General features: G+C 36.3%; 3 protein-coding genes across 4 annotated transcripts; all 3 read left to right on the top strand.

The window, feature by feature from the left end:
• The first annotated feature begins 257 nt into the window (after positions 1-257).
• Positions 258-4837, top strand: p2ry12 (purinergic receptor P2Y12). The gene is made up of 3 exons (XM_041270556.1): positions 258-394; positions 821-877; positions 1094-4837. The coding sequence occupies exon 3, from the start codon at positions 1106-1108 to the stop codon at positions 2147-2149; it is 1044 nt and encodes a 347-aa protein (XP_041126490.1). The 5' UTR covers positions 258-394; positions 821-877; positions 1094-1105; the 3' UTR covers positions 2150-4837.
• Positions 4838-10167: 5330 nt separating this feature from the next.
• LOC121326725 (P2Y purinoceptor 13-like) lies at positions 10168-11181 on the top strand. The gene has a single exon (XM_041270147.1). It carries the CDS (start codon positions 10168-10170, stop codon positions 11179-11181), a length of 1014 nt encoding a protein of 337 aa, XP_041126081.1.
• Positions 11182-15825: 4644 nt separating this feature from the next.
• On the top strand, positions 15826-19157 carry LOC121326908 (G-protein coupled receptor 87-like). Of its 2 annotated transcripts, none has more exons than XM_041270555.1 (2): positions 15826-15947; positions 17513-19157. In XM_041270555.1, exon 2 carries the CDS (start codon positions 17528-17530, stop codon positions 18569-18571), a length of 1044 nt encoding a protein of 347 aa, XP_041126489.1. In that variant the 5' UTR covers positions 15826-15947; positions 17513-17527; the 3' UTR covers positions 18572-19157. The 2 variants fall into 2 exon arrangements, with proteins under 2 accessions (XP_041126489.1, XP_041126488.1); XM_041270554.1 differs by lacking the exon at positions 15826-15947 and adding an exon at positions 16556-16885.
• Positions 19158-20681: the final 1524 nt, after the last annotated feature.

Here is a 20681-nt window from a genome sequence, read left to right as displayed (position 1 = left end):
ATTTGCTTAGGGGGATCAGGTGGTGAGACAAGTAAACATATAAACATGTTTCTATATTATCTTGATGTTTTACAAGTTTGATGGAGGTCATTACAACACACAAGGCTGTTTCTCAGAAGAACTATTGTATTTTATCTTTAATCAGGGAACCAAAAGGCGGAAGGAAAGGCACTGTTTCTTAAGCTTTCTAAAATGAAGATGTACTTTTTTGGTGTCGTATAAGAGGTTTCTCTTGATTTCTCAATTCCATTCTGCAATTTGCTAGAAAGGTCTTGTGAGTTTTGATCCTGTGTGCTCACAAGTCACTGAAGAGAGTATCTGGAATTGCATTCCTTAACAGTTATATTGGTCTTGAATTGCAGCAAAATTTCCAATTCAGAGTAAGACAATAAAGGTAACTATGTTAAATTCTTTGCAGTATTTCAACTGCTTTTGACTGCCATGCATTTCTGATTGTCTTTGTAAGTAACAGTTTATTGTCCAGTTGGGGTTTCATTCTGTATAGAGCATGCTTTCGTATCTGTTACACTGTGGTTGAAATATGTGTAACTGTTTAATATGCAGTGTACAGTATATTAACTAAATCAAATGTATGGATTACAAAAAGATGACTAGGTAAAGAACAGTTAAAGGTACCACTGGAGAAATAAATAATAATGCATAAAATTTATTTGGCAGTTATTTGAACATGTGCTTACCCTTGATTGTTTTAAAATACTTGAAACTACTTTTAGCAACAGTTTTTACCTGAATGGCGATCTATAAAACATATTGGAGTAAAATGGCAAAAAATTAACTCTTGCACATTTTTTTCTGAAAGGAGAAAAAAAAGCAACTGAAGCTACAAAACTGGAAACAAGAAAGTCTGAATTAAAAGGTTTGTAGAGGTTTCTAAGTTATCAAGTTAACAGATGTGTGTTTCTGTTTTCAGAAAGCAGGGTGCAAATTAAACTGCAACTTCTCATAACAGCCCATCAGAAAGTACTTTAGCAATAATGTCATTCCCATAAAGTTCAATTTCTGTATGAATGATTTCAATGATGAACACTGATTGGTGGCAATGATTGATTTCAAACCCTTTGATGTTCCGCAGCAGGCTGAGCTAATGGATCTCACAGAAAACCCTGAGAGCTTATACAACTCCACAAAACTTACTGAAGTGGACAGCGTGTGTATAAGAGACAATGTTGCACACCGGGTGGTGTTTCCAGTGCTCTACACAATTCTCTTCATTGTGGGGATTTCCCTAAACAGCTTGGCTGCCTGGGTGTTCTTTCAAATCCCCAGCAAATCCAACTTCATCATCTATCTGAAGAACATTGTGGTCGCTGACCTTCTCATGACCCTGATGTTTCCCTTCAAGATCCTCCATGATTCCAAACTGGGTCCTGAATACCTTAAAATAATCGTCTGCCAGGTGACCTCTGTGGTCTTTTACTTCACCATGTACATCAACATTATACTCTTCGGGTTAATAAGCATCGATCGCTATCAGAAAACAGTGAGTCCGTTTAAAAATGCTAAAACATTGGGCTTACAGTATGTAAAAGTCCTGTCAGCAGCCATCTGGGCCTTTATGTTTTTCCTTTCCCTACCAAATATGATTCTGATAAAACGGGAGCATGTTTCTGAACATTTCAAGTGTGCTTCCTTGAAAACAGAGTTTGCGTTAAAGTGGCACGAAGCCGTGAACTATATTTGTCAGATTATTTTCTGGGGCAATTTAGCTGTAGTTACTTTTTGCTATGTTTTAATCACTAAAGAACTGTACAACTCATACGCCAGAACCAAAAGCACTAACAAAAAGGGTAGGAAAACTATCAAAATGAATGTATTTCTAGTTTTAGCAGTCTTTTTTATTTGCTTTGTGCCATACCATTTTTCACGCATCCCCTACACCATAAGCCAGACGAGAGAGATGTTTCAGTGCTCACTCAAGATCGCCTTGTTTCAAGTGAAGGAAGGCACGCTGTGGCTGTCCTCTCTCAACTCATGCCTTGATCCCCTGATCTACTTTTTTCTCTGCAATTCATTCAGAAAGTCCTTTTTTAAAACACTGAATCTAACTTTCTTCAGGTGCTTTTCAACCAGAAAGAAAGCACAGAAACGCTCCACTGAAGAGACGACTCCTGAACCTAGTTCTGTCTAGAAGAATTGTGACCAGTCGATACATCCAGTTCTGTGTACAGAACTAACAATGCAATGCTCTTCCTTTAATACCAGTTTTTTAGATTTTTTTAAGTTATTTTAAATAAATTTGGCATTCAGTATTACACGTTAAGGTGTAATTTTGTGAGACTAAACAGACTGAACAGTCCTGGACAATCTGATCATGTGAATCCAGCGCACCCCCCTGCCCTGGAACGTGTTCTGCTTGATGAGCCGCTCCAAATATTCAAACATGTCTGAGTCCCGCAGGTACTGCACAGTCTCCACATTCTAATATTACAAATAAATGACAAACTCTACTTGCATCACTAGCAAATAAAATGAATGCAGTCTGTACTGTGTAAGCGAAAGGTTTATATTTAACCCATAATATTATAGTTTATTGCATACGACATTTTTAACAGTAGCCTATGTATAACTTATTTTTATAGCTACTTCTGAATAACACTGGCTACTTGGTTTGATTATGACTATAAATCCCAAACATAAATCTTAAACCATAGTATTAAACACAGCACATCCCAAAATCACTGTTAGAACAGAAATCGAGCAAAAAGGCTAAAACCTGTTCCTGTTCCACAGAGAGCAAGCGGAACGCGTCGCAGTCTGTTCTACTCATAAAATTCCACCTTTAGTATAACTTTTTTTAAATTTTTTTTACTACTGCTAAATGTTTAACTTTTGCATGGACTTTTATCTCCGATTTCCCCAAATCGCTGCATAATAAGACGGCTGGCATGTCTTTCACTTCTGGAGTCCTGGGTTAAAATTTCACAAGTGAAATTACTTTGCTGGCATCAGATGAGTCTGTGGAACAATCCAGCACAATTATTTGTCTGTGCTAGATAGAGGTGCAGGACTGCATGGCACACACACACACACACACACACACACACACACACACACACACACACACACACACACACACCATATATGCATACGGTTTATACATGCTTGCATACATACATACACACTTTTCAACCACTCTAATTGCTGCAGCATTGTGTTATTTCCTATAAATAGATCAGTGGTTTGGTAAATGCATATTCATTTGACAGCAACATTGCTCAGCCACCATTACTATCACAGCCCTAGATTCCAAAAGCAGTCTTTTGCAATCATTTGTTGTCTTAATGTGAAGAAACACTGTAATCGATAATAACAGAGGGTTGTGTGGAAGTCTGTAGGATGCATTTACACCCTGCCTTTGTTAAAAAACCTGTATATATTACACATCAATAAAATTTAAAACTGGTGAGAGAATTGACCTGGGGGCGTGTACAGGAATATAATTATGGGTAAACTCAATGAAAAGTGATGCCAGTTCCTTTTATGGGATGAATGGTTAATGATCTGGAATCTATTCCTGAAGTGCTCTGAGCTCAGACTGTTTGCAAAGGCTCTAGTGGGGTATTATTATGTAACTGTTAATGCATGCAGTACAGATTTAATTGACATAATAAATATCGTTCCGGATGAATGCGCTGCCCACTGAGCAGAAGAGCTCATAAAAGATGTCCATGTGTTACCTCCTACCACAGCAAAGTCGAAGAAGGAGAAGGTCTATTTGACTCCCGTAATGTTGCTATTTTAAAATTATAATTGTGAGCCAACTAGATATGAAACTGGTGCTTTGACAGCTGCAGCTTTAAGTACCCTCAACTGGACTGGACCTGTTTTCTGATCGCATACAGTATAATGAAGCGGAAAATGTGTTAGTGTGAACTGTGCTGAATCAAACAAACTGAAGCCATTGAGGAAGACTTGGATTTGAGTGCAGCTTTTCTTAAACTAAAACTGATTCTTGATTAACACAAGGGGGGAGTACATTAGACTGGCACCCCCGACAGGGGAAGTACTGTGTAAGTAACTCAAGCACTGTACACAGCTGCAAAGCTGTTTAGTTTGGGCTGTCTGAATTGTTTTTTTGCTATACTTTCTGGTTTCAATGTTACTTTATGTATTTAAATAACGTGCTGAAGAAAAAGATTTCAGAATACACAGCTAGTAACAATTTCTAAAAAAAAAAAAAAAAATTGATTGTCAAAGGACACAAGTGTTTTCAATGTGCTTGTAAAGGTCTAATAAGTTGGTAAAACTGTATTAACTTGAGTCACTAACTTGCATTGTGTTATACTCAGCTGGGGTCTGTGGTAAATTGTCTATTTGTGTAGCTGACATATTATCCACATTAGGGAGGAGAACTGTGCAAGAGACAAGAAAAACTATATTGTGCAGTCAGTGAAAGCAGACTGAGAGCAAGGCAAGGAAATGGTTCTGCTTATCCACGGTGCTTCATAGAAACACAGAACAACCCACATCGCTTTCAAACTGGCATGAGTTCAGCATTTCATGAAAACGCATGCAAAACACAAATGTAGAATAACTCATCACGTGCTATACTAAACAACAAAGGACTTATTTGTTTGTTAAGCAGTGCAAACTGTCTTTACTCCCTCTTCCTGTTCAGCTATTCTGAGAACTCTGTCTCACATGAACAGGAGAAAAAAGACATGTGATTCCAAAAGACATGTGATTCAGCACCAAATCCATGCACCAAATCCATCTCCAGCACCAAATCCATGATACGTGTACAAAGTAACCTTTTCCAAAATGCCATAGTTTAAAGATCAGTGATGTGAGGACTAAACCCATTGTACATCACTATATAAGTTTTCCAATCTGTTTTCAATGTTAGCAATGAAATGAAGGTATTTTTCGAGTTCATTCAACAACAAATAAAAGCTGTTTGAGATTATGGAGGCTCAACCAGAATTTAGTTCTGCAGAACTGACACAGCAAAAGCCATTGGATTGAGTGATAGTAGTTATAAGTTCTAAATTTGTGTTTCATTAGAATTGTTGGCAGAAGAATGATCAATACACATTTTACATTCAGGCAAACGTGCCAAATGGTTTTTTTCAAAACTCCCTGCCTTTAACCAATGAAGTGCTGCCCTCTGCTGGCTGCTCTAGGAAATCTGCCTGACTGACTAAAACCTAACCCAGGGAATCCCAAACTAGATGCCAGGGCCAGGAATTAATTAATTTACTGTGCATGGTACTGTAATTAGTTGCTGTAAATTAAACTAATTACAAATACTGCATTACAATACAATGACCATAGTAAATACTGCAGGCTGTTGCAGTATAGCCTCATTGAAAGTCAATATTTTACTATATTTTACTAATCTGCATACGCAATTTCTATATTCTCAGAACACACTGTTTCATGTTGCACTATACAAATTATCACAATAATGACAAATTAATTCAAAAGTACCATATCTTAAGACTGAAGATGACCTCAAAGCTTATAAATGAGCAGTATGTAAAAGATATGTGCGCATGCATGAAAAGGTTATAAGGAGGCTATGTGGTCTAGTGGTTCAAATCTCAGCTCAGCTACTGACTCACTGTGTGACCCCGAGGACAAGTCACTTAACCTCCTTGTGCTCCGTCTTTAGGGTGAGACGTTCTTGTAAGTGACTCTGCAGCTGATGCATAGTTCACACACCCAGTCTCATATCTTGTAAAGCGCTTTGTGATGGTGGTCCACTATGAAAGGTGCTATATAAAGATTGGTGTGAGATCTCATATCTAAAGAGAACATTTCTATCACTTAATCACTTCCTGTGATCGTACAGTAAGATTAAGAAATTCCTATAGCAGTGTGTGATCAGATAACAGGAAACAGCAGTTCAATAATTTATATTGTTGTACTGTACTTAAAACAGGCAAAGAATAAGACGTTTTTAGCTAACAAATTAGGACCAATGGTAACACTGTTGTTGCAGAGTTCAAGTTACTTATAAATATTATAGCTAACTTGAAACATGCAACAGTTAAGAGCTAAAAACAATTAAAAGGGTCCAGTTAAGCAAAATATCATTTCAATTGAGGGTCTAGTTAAGTAATAGAGAGATCAGTTGGAATGAAAACCAGAACACAGTGGGTCTTCAAGACCAGGTTGAGAACCACTGACCTACAGTATACTGCTCAATGATGTGGTCAGCCAGTACAGTAGAAAAAAACAAACAAACGCAAAACCAGTATCATACCCAGGACCCAGGGAACTGGGATTGGTTGCTGTATAACACCTGCAAGGTCAATAGAGAAAAGGGGAAATGCTTCTTAATAAAAGATGCATTGCATTTTACTTTAAAAAAACAGTTCTGAATGAATTCGGAGACCAGGAGGTCTACTTTCAAACTGGTAAGTGATGCATAAAACGCATTTGAATTTGATCATATTTCTATGACAATAGCATTTTACTTAATGCATTTTGTATCTCACTGTAAGTGGGTGACAGAGATACAATAGATACAATACTCTCTTCAGGCAGATGTCTTTGAATTGCAAGTGCAGGTAAAGACAGGCACATTCTCCTTTAACAGATGACCTACAATTTGTTTAAGTGAATGGAATTGATTGAATCTGTTCTGAAGGCAACAGGTCCTTTACATAGGATTTACCTGTATCAGTTCCTTGTGGATCCTGGTCTTATTTTTATTTTTTTTGGGGGGGGGGGGGGGGGTTCTTGTTTTAAAAATGCCGCAAAGGGAACAACACACCACCTGTCATCAGCCTCATCCCTCAGATAACTCTATTCAAGACACAACTGTTACTCAGATGGTTTTACCAAGTCTGTACGCAATCTTCTTCCTCAGTTCCAGCTAGAAACCTCTCAATAGCATGAGGTATTTTAGTCCTAGACAGTGTAGACAATGACAAATAGAATAATATTTTGCTGTTCTTAACACATACAACATCTTTAATTATATAGCGTCTGTTACAGTCATAGCATTTTATATAGAGATCAAGAAACGGATAGACTAAAAAAAATATTAATATGTTTCTGATGCAGCCTTTATATGTTTTTAATATTTAGTATTTAATATTTAGTTTAGGGATTTTGTTGAATCATTATTCAGAATCATTTTAAGATTGCTTGTTAATATCAAGTGCCTTTATATTCTTCAAAAAAGTTACAAAGTATATATTTTTGTATTTTTCATAAATACACTATAGTACACCTTATATTTTTAAATGGCAGTTTTTTTTGCTTGTGTGTGTGTGTGTGTGTGTGTGTGTTTTATTTGTTTAGAAATGATTTAATACTGTATGCAGGGTTAACAATGAAATAATAACACTATATGGTCTTTCCATGTGTATGTCCTGTTTGTAGCTGTTGCAACTGCAGGTGTAGCTGTCATTGCAACTGCTTTTGATTCAGTAGTTCAACTTTAATGAAAGAGGCAGCAGTCAGCACTTTGGGTTTTTATCCTGCATATAATCATCAAGTACTGACAGATTCAGAATATCATATAGGGTGCTGTACAACACAAGCTAATAGCCACAGAGGAGAGGTTGTTCCACAAGTGAAAAACAGTGTATATCTTACAGGACCCTAACCAAGATAGATTTTTTTTATAATATTTACTTAAATGAGAATAATTTAATTTTATACGATAGGTAATTTCATTATCACATAAATATCAGGGATAAAATAAAAAGAATCCAAGAGATTTATTAGGGCAGGTTATCAGCAAAGTTGGTTCTGATTTTGGCTGCACCACAGTGCAGCATAAGTTCATAAAATATCAAGAAGAAGATTAGTAACAAGCAATGGGTTTATTACTGTGTAATTTTAAAGGCGCATAACTAATATAAAGCTTTTACTGTTTAAAAGTTATAAGATTTCATATAAATTCCTCAGCACATGTATTTATGACTGTTTGCTTTAGCTTATTTCTCATAACTGCAGGAATGGAAAATAAAACTCCTACTGCATAGCAGTGTCACCCATTCTAGGTTTTACTATGAGCTGGATTAGCCACAGTGTATAGCTCAGGTGTGTTTTATTATGCTTATAGTAAAACCACGAATGGATCAAACTGCTACGCAATGGGAGTCTTATTAACATCCCTATAACTGTCCAATATAACACCTTTTATAACTATTTTATAGATACATTTTGTAATCTTTATAAAAGGATCCTTGAATTAAAAACACTCTATATGGTATACATTTACATCAGTGGTTCATCAATAAAGGGCCTTATACACACAGTGTATGCTGATGAAGTGAAACCCTGGTTAAACCTCCATCCGAACACAGGCATGCCCACAAATACACGCTGCTCTCTGAAAAGGGAATAGCAAGCTCTGTAACCACAGCACAACTCTGACTGCAGAGGTCTTTAAATTTGCGAAGAGGTTAGAGGAGGACAGCTCATTAGCAACGAGAGCAATGAGGGTAGTGCAACAGGCAGATGTGTCCTTTTATTATAAAGGGTTTGTTGTGATTAGGAACCCCTTTTGCTTTGATATTAGAGAGTTAATGCTTGATGGACCTGTTCCGAGCCTTTTGGGTTTGTTTGTCCGCAGCTTGGCATTTTAAACCCGACAACACCAGCCCTCTTTTATAGGCTGAAAACAGGTGCCTTCAAACACCAGCCTTCTGTGTTTTCAACGGCCATGCAAATAAGATGCTGATTCCCAACCTCTGTAAATCGAAGAAGCATATTAAGCTTTTCATTCAAATGTTGATCAGTGTTAAGTAAAAAAAAATGTCAGGCTGAATACAATAGAAATAAGGGCACAAATAATATACTGCTGATTGAGTTTATGTGTGTAAGCCTTAAACATGTACGCATTCATTTACCAATATGGGTTGACTTCTATTCAGTTTCCCCATGATATTCAACAATGTATGATATATTGCATTTTAAAATAAACACGTCAGAAACTATTAGAAGGCTGCTATAGCTGTTCACAATAGGATTGAACGATATAATCAAAGGTGCTGAGACTGAAATAGATTTGAAAATTAGCTCAAAATGCTTTAAGTTTAGCTCCAGACAACTAGCTCCATCTGCTGGTTGGGAATGTAAACTTCATGTGTTAATTTGCACATACAGTAAAAATCTATTTATTTCGTTTACTAAAACCTTTTGAAATTACAATTGCTGATGCATATGTTTAAACGTATCACACTACAGAGGGTTAACCAGTGTAATTACAGCATTATGGGACTGGGGTTTGTGTATTCTGCATGCAATAAAACAATAAAAACAGCACGGTTTGTGGTAGCTTAGAGCAAGTGAAAAAGAAACGTTCAGTCACTTAAAATCAGCGGCGTGCAAAAGAGAAATGCTCGGTTTCATTTCAATAAAGGGCACATTGGAGTGCATGATAGCACTTCTACTTGATTTAGACATCTGAATTTGAATAACACTGGTGAGTGATTTTGAATTCTGCTATTTATACATTGCATTACAATTTGAATTTGAATTTCACCGTACAGCACATTACCTTTGATTTGGATAGCAAGAATGAGATAATGCTGTCATAGAATAAAGTGCATGTATTCATTTATTAGATGATGAATCACTTAATAATAATATTAATCACATTACCAAGGGTTACCAATTAGACCTGGCCTACTAACGTTTACTGCTTTAAGAATCATCTGCAACCCCTTTTTTAAATGTTTCTGAGGAACTATCTTACGGTTATCAGAACAGGTAGTTTGTTGCTGTTTAGAAGTCTCAATCTCAATCTCTCTTTCCTACTTTCACCTGAAGAGACCTTTGAGGTCTCGAAAGCTTGTGATTAATTATTATTTAGTTAGTCAAATAAAAGGTATCACATCTTCTCTTGTCTTACATGAGTGTAAAACAGTTCTATTGTCAGAGAATTTATATTGTAAGTCTATTGTACAAATTGAGGTTTGTATATCCAGACAGCAAACAATGAATCTGAAAGCTTAAAGATTAATTCATAATAATAATAATAATAATAATAATAATAATAATAATAATAATAATAATAATAATAATAATAATAATAATCATTAAGGTTATTTTTCACGTATGAATCTCTCACATGGAATGCTGTAGTCAAATACATCAAGACAAAACAAAATCACCTCTGAAATCAAACATCAGTTGTACAAAATACTGTTTTTATTTCTCTCTTTTAGGCATATTTTAAAAATGAACTCAAGCAATCTCAACATTTCCAATGAGCTGCCACTCCCCTCAGGTAAATGCATCAGAGACACTAGCATCACTCAGGTGGTTTTTCCATGTCTGTATACACTCCTCTTCACTGTGGGGCTCACCCTCAACTGTCTGGCGGCTTGGATATTTTTCCGCATTCCCAATTCAACCACATTCGTTATCTACCTAAAAAATGTGGTAGTCGCCGACCTTTTAATGACCGCGACAATGGCAATTAAAACGATCAGTGATTCAGGACTTGGATCTTGGAAGCTGAAGGTTTTTGTATGTCGATACTCAGCTGTTGTCTTTTACATGACTATGTACATCAATATCATCCTGCTTGGGCTGATAAGTCTTGATCGGTGCCTCAAAATCGCGAAACCCTTTGGAAGAGCCTTTATCCAAAACACAACCTTTGGAAAAGTCCTCACGGTGCTGATATGGGCGTTAATGTTTTTTATAACAGGCCTGCCAAATATGATTCTGACAAACAAGACCCCCTCTGCATCGGTGAAGAAATGCAGTTCGCTGAAGGGCCCCCTGGGATTAAAGTGGCACGAAGCTGTAAACTATCTCTGCCAAATTATTTTCTGGACTGTTCTTGCCCTGATTGCTATCTGTTACACCTTCATAAGCAAGAAAGTGTACGAATCTTACAAAAACTCCAGACGTAATGATAAAACAACCACACGAAAAACAAAGGCCAGGGTGTTTATCGTTGTGGCTGTGTTTTTTATCTGCTTTGGTCCGTTTCATTTTATGAGGGTACCATACACCCTGAGCCAGACGGGAACGCTGTCCGACTGCAGGGCACAGAACATGCTTTACGTGGCAAAAGAAAGTACCATGTGGTTGTCAGCAACCAACACATGCTTAGACCCACTCATATATATTTTCCTGTGCAAAGTGTTTCGCAAAATACTGTTTAATACGCTGAGATTTAAACCCAACACTGTTCAGACAAATGAAACACAGACAAACGCAGAGGAAAATGCAATGCAATAGAACTGGTTGATACATCTAATTTTTACTTCATCCTGATCTTGTTATTTGCTTGTTATAGTATCAGAATCAGCATTATCAGCTGAAATACTTTTAAACAAGAATATAAGTAGACAACATACAAAAGAAAAGTAAAAAAAAAAAAAAATGTCTTAATGAAACAGGCCAAACAAATTCAGCTATACTTGCGGTTGTTGCTAAAACACCATGTGAAGAAACAGAATGTGATCATTCATTTATTTCTTTCTTTATTTATTTTTAGAAATGTACTAATGCATTTCTTTTGCATGTTTTTAGAATTCTATCAAAGGATTGTCTTGTTTTGTTATCATTTTATATTATAACAGATTAGTATATATTTTTAAATACTGCAACTGTATACTGTAAAAGAAATGCTTCTATGCCTCTTTAATATGTGTTGCAATTAAATCGATTGTAGAATCTTGGTACTATCTTCCTGTTCTTCTCCTTACTGTGTGGTCTATGGTTCAGCAGCTGGTGAAATAACTACATAAGCAAATATCTATTCGTATAAATTTCACTCCTGATAACCTGCTCTATTCACTGATATCCCTTGATTAAATATTCAGTGAAAATGACACACTGGTTATAATTTTCCAATTTCATACAGTAACAGTGAACCTGGGTTATAATACAGTATACATGTGACTAATGCTATACAGTCATGTGCTGTTGTATATAGTCATTGTAGCACTCTCTCTTGCACACTACAGCACATAGAACTGTAAAACCAGTCGATCATGTCACAAATTAATTTGTCAGTAAGCAAACACCTTAAGATGAGTTATGAGGTTTCTGTGCAGTTTTTTTTTTTTTAGATAAAGTCAGAAAACATTACCACAGCTATGTTTTTGGGACACTTGTGAAAGCTGGTGAGACTATGGATCCCCTTTCATCAAGTTTTCACACTTGAATTATTTAAAGTGATTTTTATTTATTTAAAATGTAAACGGTCATGTTTATGAACAAAACAAACAAAAAAGTAACAAATAAGCACCAAGTGTGTTTTCAGATCATTTATTTAGTTTTTACTCAATAGCTGCTTTTCAAGATGATTTGGATGGGAACAATCTGAAAAAGAATCTTCCTCTAAGTGCACAACTGGGCCTGTATCATTGATAAATGCATAAAATTTTCAAAACACAACCAACTTTTGACAGGTTTTCAATAATTTTAATTGAGCACCAACAAACATGGCTGTACGCAAGCAGCTCAAGAGTCACCTCTGTCGTGCAAATCTGTCAAAATCCTCACCGACATTGCTTTGCATAGCAATATTTGTCTTTCCTTGCAAAACCTGGAAATAGTTTCAATGATAGTTTCAAAATTCCAGGCTTTTGTGATCATCTAACGAGGGATAACAACGATCTACTCAGAAACCTGATTAGCTGAGACAAGCCATGTGGTTTATGAGGACAGACCATTATTTTTCCCAGAAGTCACTTTTTTTTTCTTAATGACATTTTTGTCTTCGATCCCACCCTGAATGATAATTAAACTCATGGCCCGCATTTTGGGGAACAGCCTTACCTGCAGATTTCCAGATCAACACTGCTGATTCAAACCAGAGTCTTCCTGTCTTCCCCCATGCCCTATACTTGACCTTTAAAGGGTTTCTTAAACACTCTTAAACACTGCAAAATGGGAAGTCTAACTAGTACATACTGAGAAGAAAGGGGAATTTGGGGATTATAAAATACGCCAATAAAATTTCCCTTATTTTACCATCTCATAAAGAAACCATGTACCAACTATTATTTTAATGTCCACTTGAAGCCTTGAAGGCATGACTAATTAATGCAGCTTGTTGAGTTTTTACAGTACATTTTACTTTTCATTTAAAAAAAAAAATCTATTTGCAGCTTTCGTCTATCTTTCCAACAGAATTTAACCACCAGTTGCTACTTTGCTCAATTCTCCTTTGTTTGTTCCATCTCTGCATAAACAGACTTCAGCGCCTGTTAATGGCTTTTGGTTTCTTGTCTTTTGTTACCCAAACACATCAGTATGCTTGCTCATGTTCACCCTTTTGACCTCACATATTCACATGCATAAAGGAACGTACTATTGTTAAAGAAGCTGTATAGGAAGCCAACTTATACAACAAGACCGATGATAGACAAATGATGATGGCAAACAATACCAGGGGAATATATACAGAGTATACAGATATCAATTTGTATGCATTCATTTAAATTCAAAGGCAGACTGACTGAACGAATCACACTACATAGCTTGACATTCAGCTTTTTAATTTACTGTAGGGTTATACATAGTTTATTTTCCATACATTGTACATATAAACAGAATATACCGTGCTTGAAGGCGACCGAATACGATAGCTCAGTGGCTTGCCAGTTATTAGCCATTTCTCATTCGGAGATATAATAACCACAGCACGTCACAAACAGCATAGTAATCTCTATTTTATTTTAACATTACTTTAAAAATAAATAAATAAATCATGGGTTCAAGCTTAGAGAATGGGATTCACTCAGTGCAACATTTTTCAATATTCCAGTTTTGTTTCCATTGGAATGTGCTGTGAATGAAATGCCCTTTGACACATATTCACAATCAGAGCTGACAGGAGGGCCTGCCGGACATTAACAGGTCAGTGATTGATGACTGCTGAAAGGTAAAGGGGGCAGGAAGATGTAGACAGGACCTGACATTTAAACTATTCGTTTCCTGTACAGAAGCTGTGTATGTACTTGACGACCGCTTGCACAACACCCCCACCTACAGCTATTCAGAAAGCAAGTTTGCAAAACTGCAGAAGCCTGATCAATACAGCCTTCTACACAATATATTACCATGTGTTGATTTCCAGGTAGCTCATTAGTTGTCAGCAGAATGTAGTATATCAAGGGTTCCTATACACAGATACATAGCCAGGATGCTTAACATGGTGCAATTATACAAGGAGTGACTGAAGGGCTTACATAACTTGCAACAGCACTTTAATGTGGACTGGCTGCCAATTGAAGAGCACAGGGATCACAGGGCTCAGTGCAAAGTACAATGTATATAAGATTATATTAAGATTAACATTAATTCATCACTAGCAATATGGGATATCAATATGTAAATGTTTGTATTTCCCACTGTTTTGCACGATAGGTTTTTGTTGAAGCTGAAGCTGAATCTATATCCGGCAGGTGATATTGACTCAATTATCTAACAGGGTGGAGTGTGCTTCAGTCGAAATGGTCTGATAACAAGTCTTATTGCAGGATAGAACATGGAACAGCAAGACAGCAGCAAGGTATCCCAAAAGGCTAAACATCTGTATTTTTTTTTTTTTTTTTTTTTTTTTTTTGGGGGGGGGGGTTATATTTAAAAGAAAATGAAGAGTGTTTAAATGTTTTTTCTTTGTTGCTGGTCGATAATCTCTGGATCTCTGTCCATGTGTATGTATTTTTAGCTAGTCCAGTTTTTTATAGTTCTGCTATAAAACTATTGTTCCTAACAAGCAGCAGATGTGGTTTATGCTTATGTTGTATATACGAATCTACTATTAATTGTACTACTTCCTACGTCAGAGAGATCACAAGAGTCCAGCAATAAAACAAATGTTTGGAGTTGTTTTACAACATCAGAAGCAGGAAACAAACTAAAGTAAGTACTGCAGGTTAACTATTTCAAGTAGATTATCTAGGAAATTGTGTTGAGTGGATATTGAGGGCTGAAGCAACGGTTGAATTCTGATGGTAGTTTATAAAGCTGCAGCAGTTCAAACGCTCAACCGGTTAGAGTTTGGGGTGTGTTTCACCCTTTGCTTTTTTAAAAAGCTTCAATAAGTTCCTGAAATATGTGATGCCTGAAGGAGCTTTTTGCTGGCTGTTACACAGCAGCACAAAACAAGCGCCTTGATCTGATATCGTTACCCAAGCAGCCACTGAAAGAAGCCGTCACAAGCTGTGGTTCCAGTCATCTTTTTTTAAATCGCTAAAACTCATGCGTATAAAAAAAAAAAAAAAAGCGGGAAACAGGCCAAATTCGGTTAATTCATACGAGCCGAAAAAAATAACTGTTCGACAGGGATAGATAAAAATGTATTAGCCAAGGGCAAATAATTTCCCATCTTATTGACATCAATAAAAATGTAAATACAGTCCACGTCTTACACATAATTTATAATTATTGTTACCAATATCCCCAATGTGTGGGATTAAAGGAGGGTTCTGAGGAACTAAAAAAATTTGCCTGTAACCAAATCACTGGGCAGCATGAGGAGGCGTGAAGTTATGTTACTAATTACTCCAGTACTTTAAATGAATGTCATTAACAGTCATGACTTTAAACCATATGTGACTGAAATGATCACTTTATACAGGTCACCTTAATGTTTAAGAGTGCCTCTAGGTGTACAATATGTAAAACACCACTGACAGGTAAGGCAATGCAACTTTACAGATTATACTACAGACAGTACAGTATGCCTCACCCTAAAACTAATTTCTTCAAAATGACACGTTTCAACTTGTTTCCTCCACAACCCTTCTGAAATCAAAACAACAAATGACTTATCAGAAAAGAGCTTTAACAAAACAGGTTGTGATGCAACTTTGGCTTCACCTGTATTTATTAACACAGCCTTATAAAGAACAGGAATGGCGAAATGTCACATTCCTGAGTATCTTCCAGTCAGTCTGGAGGCACAAAGTACAGTATTTTCAAATTACTGGATGGATTTATTCATGGTGCGGTAAAACTGACTCTAAACTTCTAGCAAGCAAGCACTGGTACGTTGTTTTGTTTTTTGTTTTGTTTTTTCTTTCCAGAAACAAGTTTAATTTCAACTGCATTTCCAGTTTACATTGCAAAGTTTGGGGTTTTTTTGTTGTTAGCAACATCAAACACTGGTATATTTTAATTCATAATATGTCTTTTTGTTTTTATCACTATGTATATTTAGCAGCATGTGCATCATTTTGTACAAATGTTTTTATTTAAGTCACAAACGAACAACTAACACTATATTAGTACTAGGTATGAATGATTATTATTATTATTATTATTATTATTATTATTATTATTATTATTATTATTATTATTATTATTATTATTATAACCTAAAATATGGTACAAATCACATTAGAGGAAATGTTAACTGTTATACACTGCTAATAGTAAAAGACAACCTTAACATATTTACTTGATTGACCTAAAAATCAATTTAAGAACAATTATTTAAACTAAATTTAATTTAAACTAAATTTCATGAAAAATACTTATTGTATTTAGATGCTGCCTCTATGTTATCAGTATTTTGTAGTTAATAACTGGACAACACAGAGAATAAAGCATTAAAACGTATTTACATTTACAAAGTACATTTGGCTTGCGCTAATCGGACACACTTAGTGATTTGTTTGGAGTAAGTGCCTTGTCTAATGTTTGTTTTATGTTTTTGATACCTACATTTGCTATACACTATAGCTGTCGGCATACGTTTCATTATAGTTGTATTATAGGTCAATTCTGACTATACGTTCAACTCATACTAAAGTATTATCATTTACCTGTTAATACTGGAAGAGTATACTGTACAAGGCACTGTAAATATTGCTTATGGTCCATCAGCAGGGAGACTGGGCTGCATTTATTTAAACTTGGTGTCCTATTTTCTGAAGAGTCAAGGCTCCCTAGTAGCAAGGGAGTTGATGTGATGCTGAAGGCGGTGAGCTGTCTTTTTACATTTCCCGCACTCCTACTTGTGTTTCTGCCTTGTTTTTACATGAAGTTCACAGTACTGGGTTTAAAGTTTAATTCTGGATAATATGTAAAACTGAAAAAAAAAAAAAAAAAGCTCCGATCGATCAGCCTGTGAACTTTTATTTTTTATTTTTTTAAAGAAACCATTATTCAACCCCATATTTATTAATTAATTAATTTAGTTTTCTTTTTATTCTATTAAGAAATAAATCACATGAATATGTAAGGTTTACACTACAACATAATTTTAAATAATTACCTTATTGAACATATAAACTTAAAGATGACTGATGAATCACAGTAAGAATGCTTTTCATTGGTATACTGTATACCATCAACCTTCGCTCTAATCTAGTTTTAGACTCTCACAGCCTTCCCCTGCTAGTTGTCTCAGATGACTACACCTGTTACCTATAAGCTATTGCAATTGTTTATTTATTCATTCCAACACCGTAATGTATTTTAATACCAAATTACGACTGCATATTGTTGTTCACAGATGTCCACTCTGTAGTATAAGTGTAACACTTCGCAGTTTCAGCTTGCCTATCACTTGATAATGACTGATTTATTTATTTGTTTATTTATTTAGCTTTTTTCTTCGGAAATGGATCAGCTCTCCAACTCCTCCAATGTGAAGACAAATGGGACTATTAGCAAAAACGGGACTGCTGACGAGATTGAAATGTTTACCGTGATCATCTGTTCGTTGTATGCCTTCATTTTCCTCGGTGGATTGATACTGAACACTTTGGCCGCCTGGATTTTCTTTCAGTTAAAAAACAAGACAACTTTCATATTTTATCTGAAAAACATTGCCGTTGCAGACTTAATTATAACACTGACATTTCCCTTTAAAATACTCAGTGACTTAGGACTGGGACCCTGGGAATTAAAGGCTTTTGTGTGCCGCTATTCTGCAGTCATATTCTACTGTAACATGTATGTTAGCATACTTTTCCTTGGACTGATCAGCTTAGACAGATATCTAAAAATTGTGAAGCCGTTCGGCGACTCCAGAATGTACAATGTTAAGTTCACAAAATTTGTGTCTTTAGGAGTGTGGCTGTGCATGATCCTTATTTCGATGCCAAACGTGATTTTTACAAATGTAAGTCCAACCATAGAAACAGCTGGCAACTGTTTAGCTCTAAAAAGCCACGTTGGTCTTGCGTGGCATGGAGCGGTAATCTATGTGAACATCTGCATATTTGCAGCTGTTTTCATAGTATTAACTGCATGCTACATTTCGATCTCCAGGCACATCTATCGCTCGAATAAACAGTTTGTAGGTTCTGAGAACGAAAGAAAGCACAATCAAAATATATTAATAATTCTACTTGTTTTTTTTATTTGCTTTGTGCCGTATCATTTGTGGAGAATACCGTTTACATTAACTCAGATAGCCCCAAAATTCGATAAGTACGGGACTTTAATTTTGACACAGGGCAAAATTGTTACTCTCTTTCTGTCTGCGTGCAACGTCTGCCTGGACCCAATTATATACTTTCTGATGTGCAAGTCCTTTACCCAAATGCTGTGTAAAAAAATGCATATTGGACATAGTGTTACTTTCAATGGGTCCACATGCAGCGCCAAAGGAATAATCAAGGTGCGCAGATTCCGAGAATACACATCCACAAGCATTTAGTAACAAAACCCCTGAACACATCATTCTGCATTTCCTGTTGGGGGCACACGGTGCTACGTTTCGACGTGTTCTTGTGTTAGTCAGAGTCTCGCCAAGGGCTGAAATTAATTGAAGCATAACACCAATTCAAAGAGCCGGAAGTAGAGTAGCTGCTTTGTGGAGCCGGAGCCTCTTCATCGATCAAAGCAGCTAACTACTGGAGGAGTGAAGCTCGAACTTGAGATCTCCTGCATGGATTAAATCAGTTATTAACCCGACAGTCCAGGTTTTTGATTTAACCAGGAATGAAGCAGTCAGTTGAAACCTGCCCTTATATTAGCCCACACAGCCTCTGAAGTTTTAGAAAGCTTGCAGTACTGTATTCCTGCAGTCAGATATCCCCACCCCTGTTAGTGGTGGATACAGTAATTCAAGCACACACTCAATGCTGACCTTCAAAGAGGCCACAGTCACGTTCTGACATGTGTTGCTATTACACATTGCTGTTTCAGTAGTACAGTCATCTGCATTAAATATGGTTCAGAGACGAGGCGATGGCTAGCTTATAAAGTATAGCTTTGGCAGCACCATTAATGTTTGTTTAAAAGATTGGGGGGGGGGGGGGGGGGGCATGGAATGGATACAACGTTGAATACTGTCTATTCTGACTACTGTTATCACATGTAACACATTGTGTTAATTATTTTTAAGAAGTTTGTTTGGATATTAAATAGATGAAAAGAGATAATAGTTTATTTTTTTACATTAAGTGCTTCCATACCATTGTTGTAGCACTGCTTTTATTTGCTAAATAATGTGTATGGATCACAATGTCTCTAAGAAGCACGGAGCGTGAATTACATAAAACCATCGTTCTGTTTCAAATGGTACTGTATTTTAACACGGCCTTAAAAGGGAACAACCAAAACAAAACTATGGGGGGGGGCTACATATATTAAAGAGCCAGATGAATGTAGCTTTGAGTTTTAAATCATTAGCAGGCATAGAAAACATGATCTTGTGACTACTGTGCTGGTCTGATGGTATGAAAAATGACAAACACCTATTTTTAACCTAGAAGATTAGAATAACCACTGGCCAAAGTTAATGAAATGTGAAACTGAGCGAAAGGCAATGCAATACCCAACACCAGCATGGTTCATTCTCCTTGAGATACTTGGTGGCGTAGCGGTTGAAAATCTGTGGATAATGTTGGAATATCTCCTGTTTGTATACCTGCACAAGGAAAAACACTAACTGTGTCAACACTGTCAAGCTTAACCCATTATACCACAATGTAAATACAGTACATTTACTGCCTGAGACAATCATATGATAGAGGGTATATTCCAGTAAAAGAATGGAAGATGAATCTGCTAAAGCAGACAAAGTCTGAGAATGAATTATTACAGTAGCGGATCTTGTGTTTAATATCGAAGTCTGTGGGTTCTCAATAATTGTAGCTGAACATGCCTACCATGCAGAAGATCACAGAGAAGAATCAATATACACACACTGGTTCAAACTAGTTGATGATAAAAAGGTCTTATTCATACTTACTCTATTATTATTATTATTATTATTAGTTAGTAATTTAGCAGACGCTTTTATACAAAGCGACTTACAGAGACTAGGGGTGAACTATTTATCATAACTGCTGCTGCAGAGCCACTTACAATAGGACCTCGGTTTTATGTCTCATCCAGGTTTTAAAGTTTCTATAATTCCTAAGTGTGTTCCCCCCAAGGTGGGTCCATTGCCAGCAGTATGCAAGTTACACCCACAAGACTCACCCTTCTCTTCAAACAGCAGAGTCTGAACTAGGTGACCAACTGAGGAGCCCCATAGTCACTACATGCATTAAACTGGAAAATTATTCCTATTTCTTCAGCAACACTGGCCTGAACACAGTAAGATTAAACTTCTGAGCAGCAATATTCAGCAACAAGCTGTAAACAAACTTAACACTGAAGTGCAGCGGGAATATGTATAAGAGAAATAAACACTGGCAGATACTGTAATATCTGATTAATAACTTGTTACAATAACTCAGGATATTTATACTACAGTAAGCAGCTTTAAAATACATTTTCATATATGTTTATTTTTTTAAACCATCTCTCATTGTATG

Source organism: Polyodon spathula, chromosome 14 (genome assembly GCF_017654505.1).
Source record: "Polyodon spathula isolate WHYD16114869_AA chromosome 14, ASM1765450v1, whole genome shotgun sequence".
In the NCBI taxonomy this organism is placed as follows: Eukaryota; Metazoa; Chordata; class Actinopteri; order Acipenseriformes; family Polyodontidae; genus Polyodon; species Polyodon spathula.
This window is presented reverse-complemented; position numbering and strand designations above follow the sequence as displayed.